Here is a 4,942-nt window from a genome sequence, read left to right on the forward strand (position 1 = left end):
GAAGAAGAAGAAGAAGAAGAAGAAGAAGAAGAAGAAGAAGAAGAAGAAGAAGAAGAAGAAGAAGAAGAAGAAGAAGAAGTGGGTATAAATGTGGGATTCAGAATGGAGGGTGTCTCAGGCAGAGCTCTGAGCACTCCACACTCTAAATCTTTTCCCCAGTCCCCTACTACCCCCCATTCCCTGTGAGTAAACCTGGAGGCTCCTCCTCTTCCTGCTTCCTGCCAGCAGCTCAGCTCACTTAGGGTCAAAGTTGAGGGAAGCGGTCATGGTGAGTTGAGACTGGACTCAGTCTGTGGGCAGCGATAGGGTGGTGGTGAGGACTGGTGGCCTTGACCAGAGCAAGGAACAGTTTGTGGTGGAGACTGGTAGCTGTCATGAGACCTTCAGATTGGTGCCGTAGCCAAACTGCACGTGGGGAGACAAGGCTATGGAGACTGAAAGCCACTAGACTGTCCCTACCTTGAGGCAGCATCCCAGAAGGCCCAACTGTACTTGGACAGTGCAGGAGCTGTCATGTGACCCCATGACATAGCTCCTTAGTAACCGTGTCTTTTCCCCCCAGGCCTGGCAAATGGTTACTCCATGACCCCTCCAACCCTGAACATCACAGAGGATTCATATGTGATTGACACCGGGGATAGCCTATCCATATCCTGCAGGTACTGGTTCCTCCCCACCTGGAAGTTCATGAAGGCTGCCCCAGACTAGAGCAAAAGGTGTCTGGCTGAAGAACCAGAAAGCCACTCCTCCTCAGGACAGAGAATCCTAGAAGCTGAGAGGGAGTCCTAGAGTGTGGTCTCCCAGAAGAGGTGCAGATAGGCACCCTGAACTCACCTAGCCTTCCCTTCTCCTCTGCTAGTTGCCTACATCCATTACCAGTCACCTGTCACTGGCCCTGGGCCTCCTCACAGTACCAGCTATTAGCTGAGGACTATATTATCTACCTGCCCAATCATAGCCCCAAGAACCAGGCAGAGAGTCAAGGGCTCAGGGAGTGGTTCTGGGGAGTATACCCCAATCCTGGATTACTCTTCCTTGAAAAGAGATAAGGATGGGTGAAGCTCTTGGCTCTTGAAGGAGGCTCCTTGGAGGTTTGGGTAAAATCTAGTAGGAGAGATCCTGACTTCTCCAATTCTCTGCTAGGGGGCAGCACCCCCTCGAGTGGACCTGGCCAGGGGCCCAGGAGGTACTGACCACAGGTGGGAAGGACAGTGAAGATACACGGGTTGTGCGAGACTGTGAGGGCACAGAAGCTAGGCCCTACTGCAAGGTGCTGCTGCTGGCCCAGACTCACGCCAACAACACGGGCAGCTACCATTGCTACTACAAGTACATCAAGGCCCGAATTGAGGGCACCACAGCCGCCAGCACCTATGTGTTCGTAAGAGGTGAGGCCTATCTTGGGCAGAGTCCGGGAGGGAGTTCCTGGGGCCTTCACTCCACTTCCACCCTGCTGACACCAGGCTAGCAGGAGTAAGTACGGGGCCTCACACCGAAGCAGCAGGCTGGAACTCCACCCTGACCCACCGGGCTCCCTTATACTTCCCCACCCCACCCCCAACCCTAGCCAGAGACTTCCTGAGCTGTTTCCTTACCCAGCTCCTATTCCATCTCCTCAGACTTTGAACAGCCTTTCATCAACAAACCTGACACGCTCCTGGTCAACAGGAAGGACTCGATGTGGGTGCCCTGCTTGGTGTCCTTTCCCGGCCTCAACATCACACTGCGCTCGGTACCATTCCCTTCCCCAGCCTGATCCCAGGACCCCACTCTCCTGTGCCATCCTTGGGAAAGACAGCTGACCATCACTATGTCCCTCCAGCAAAGCTCAGTGCTGCACCCCGATGGGCAGGAGGTGTTGTGGGATGACCGCCGGGGCATGCGGGTGCCCACTCAACTGTTGCGCGATGCCCTGTACCTGCAGTGCGAGACCACCTGGGGTGACCAGGACTTCCTTTCCAATCCCTTCCTCGTGCACATCACAGGTAGGGGGCGCTAGTTCTATCTCCCCTAGTCACCACTCTCTGTACCCTAAGAGGAATAAGGCAGACAAAATACCTCGGCGTCCTACTAGTTCTCAGTCACGGGGCTGTTGGTATCACGGTCGGTCTTATCACCCACTGCTCTCTGCGTGTACTAGCCTATGAGGACTGTGGGAGGTGACACTGTGTGTGTCACCAGGCAATGAGCTCTATGACATCCAGCTGTACCCCAAGAAGTCAATGGAGCTGTTGGTTGGAGAGAAGCTGGTTTTGAACTGTACAGTATGGGCTGAGTTCAACTCGGGTGTCACCTTCGACTGGGATTATCCAGGGAAGCAGGTAAGGTCGGCAGCTCTGCCAGGTTCCTTATTCCCATAGCTCTGTCTTCAGTATCACCCCGAGGAGTCACCATGTCCATGCTCCCTGTACCTCCGTGTGGAGGGGATACAGATTCAGTAACCCAAGTGACTGATGGGGAAGTTTTCGTCTGGAAGCTGGGCATCCAGAACTACTTGTGTTTGGGCAGGGGTGTGTGCCCTTGCTGGGTTAGCTCTGTCCCTGCCTGCCTGCTGACCCCGGGCTTCCCCTGGGTGCGGCAGGCAGAGCGGGCTAAGTGGGTACCTGAGCGGCGTTCCCAGCAGACCCACACAGAACTCTCCAGCATCCTGACCATCCACAATGTCAGCCAGAACGACCTGGGCCCCTATGTGTGTGAGGCCAACAATGGGATTCAGCGGTTCCGGGAAAGCACAGAGGTCATTGTGCACGGTATGACCTGGGAGGCTGAGGTCACCGTGCCCGGCATGGGATGGGATGGGTCCAGTATCATGGAACCTGGAGAACAAGGGTCTTTATGCGGTATGGGTCAGAGGTCACGATGCACCTGAGCAGCAGGGGCCAGTCAAAAGGAAGGAAGGGCTCTGAGGGGAAGCCCTGCCCAGCTTCTACCAGCTGGACAGCGAGGCCAAGCTCCAGTCTGCAGGGAGGGAGGCTGGGAAGGCCTGGTGGATGGTCAGCCCCGTGTTTACACTCGTGCCTCCTGTTTGGCAGAAAAGCCCTTCATCAGTGTCGAGTGGCTCAAAGGACCTGTCCTGGAGGCCACAGCCGGTGACGAGCTGGTGAAGCTGCCCGTGAAGCTGGCAGCTTATCCCCCACCGGAGTTCCAATGGTAACAGCCTGGGCCCCCTCCCCTTGCTACCCTGCCAGGCTTAACACAAGGACTGGCCAGAGAATGAAAAGGACAATATCCTTCCCCATCACATTGGTAGCCCTGAATCTCAAAAAGAGGATTTAATCCTTGCCCACCAGGGGCCTCCATACCCTGAAACCCAGGTGGGACCCTCCCTACATTGAGCCCCTAAAGGGAATGGATACAGATACTCAGAAGAGGCTTAACCCAGGAACAGTTGAACTGCAAAATGCTTTAAACACCAGATCCAGTATGTGGGGTGTGATTGGCAGTATGGGGTTTTATATTTCTGCTTCTTACATCCCCTCAGACTCTGCAAGGCTCTGCTAGCTGCATGTCCACACAGGGAACAAACTCAGGCCTGCTCTGCAGTGGCTAATTCTCTGGGCTCCTCCCTTCTTGGAAAAGTTCTCTGAGGACCTTCTGACCCACAAATCTGAGATATCATAAGACTTTAATAAGCCTGGCTCTGAGCTATATGGTAGTGAGAGGCCTGTAGTAGACCTGAGAGTCGGACTTTCCCTACAGGGTATGCCCAGGGCACAGAGGGGACCCTCGGTGATATACCTTCTGTATTCTCCCGAGAGAACAAAGCCTCAATCCTCCGTTATACTCTGAGCCCCTCCACTTGATTCAATCCTACTGCAGCTTCTGTCTACATTGTACAGATAAGGAAATGGGCCAGAAGAGGGACAAGCATTCCCACCTGAGCCCCAGGTCTCCTGGCAGGAATTCCTGTTTTGTCTCTTTCTGTCAAACCCAGGGTAGCCCTGCCCTTCCAAACTGGAGGCACCTCACACCTGGTCAAAAGGTTCCAGTGCCAGGACAAACAGAGGCACCAAAAGCCAGGAACCCACTGGCCATAGGCTGTAAGCTGGCTTCTGGGAAGGCTCAGTTCTTAATTAGCCTGTGGTTCCCTAAATCCTCCATCTAAGGCCATAGCTTTGAGCCATAGAGCACCACATGGCATAGAATCAGAGTCCTAGAGGGAAGGTCCTAGATTCACCGACGAAGCTAGCATAATTACAACTCTTAGGGTCACAGAGTCCCCTGACTTCTGAGGTCAGCAAGACTGAGTCTGTTCTCAGCACAGTTTTCCACAGGAACATATATCTACCTTCTCTGACTCTTCCCTCTTAGCTAGCGTCTTCCCCTCCGAAGTGTGCGGCTATCCCAGCGCGCACGTGTCCATCACCGTCTCACAAGTGACCACTGTAGATGAAACCATATTAGGATTACGCTAAGTCAATGAATGGACAGCCATCCAGGCTGGGTCTTTGGCCCGGTATGCCCAGCAAAGTGCAGGCACCATTTCAGTGAGCCTTTGCAATGCCTGCAGTTGTCAAATAAAGACACTGAGACATAGGAGAGTTTTTAACCTAAGAGATGTCCCTTTTCAGGGCCACGGAGTCCTAGCTTAGCCTATTCAGAGGGGAGGGGCCTAGAAGCCCAGGACTCAGGCTGCAGAAACAGTCCAGGGTATGAGGCATTTGCTCACAGTTGCAGCAGGGATCTAGAGTGACCACACATGCCCAGTGGGGTATTGTGTAAACAGGATATGGCAATGAGCTGTCCCTGTCCTCACTGAAGCTCACAGCTAAGTGAGAGGATAGCCAGTCAATAGATAGTTGTATAAAACCCAGTGTGCCAGATAGGAGTGTAGGTCCTGGTCTGATGGAAGGAAGGAAGGAAGGAAGGAAGGAAGGAAGGAAGGAAGGAAGGAAGGAAGGAAGGAAGGAAGGGAGAGAGTGATGGGGGAAGAGAGAGGGAG

At 53.8% G+C, this 4,942-nt stretch overlaps 1 protein-coding gene across 1 annotated transcript in view; it reads left to right on the top strand.

The window, feature by feature from the left end:
* The window catches only part of Flt4 (fms related tyrosine kinase 4), a 42,143-nt gene that overhangs the window by 13,968 nt on the left and 23,233 nt on the right, over positions 1-4,942 (top strand). The window contains exons 2-8 of the mRNA XM_021212256.2: positions 563-659; positions 1,144-1,388; positions 1,620-1,732; positions 1,823-1,985; positions 2,182-2,321; positions 2,582-2,750; positions 3,033-3,150. Of these exons, the coding sequence (XP_021067915.1) occupies positions 563-659; positions 1,144-1,388; positions 1,620-1,732; positions 1,823-1,985; positions 2,182-2,321; positions 2,582-2,750; positions 3,033-3,150 (1,045 nt within the window). The remainder of the gene's footprint in view (positions 1-562; positions 660-1,143; positions 1,389-1,619; positions 1,733-1,822; positions 1,986-2,181; positions 2,322-2,581; positions 2,751-3,032; positions 3,151-4,942) is intronic.

The sequence above is a fragment of the Mus pahari genome, chromosome 14 (assembly GCF_900095145.1).
Source record: "Mus pahari chromosome 14, PAHARI_EIJ_v1.1, whole genome shotgun sequence".
In the NCBI taxonomy this organism is placed as follows: domain Eukaryota; kingdom Metazoa; phylum Chordata; class Mammalia; order Rodentia; family Muridae; genus Mus; species Mus pahari.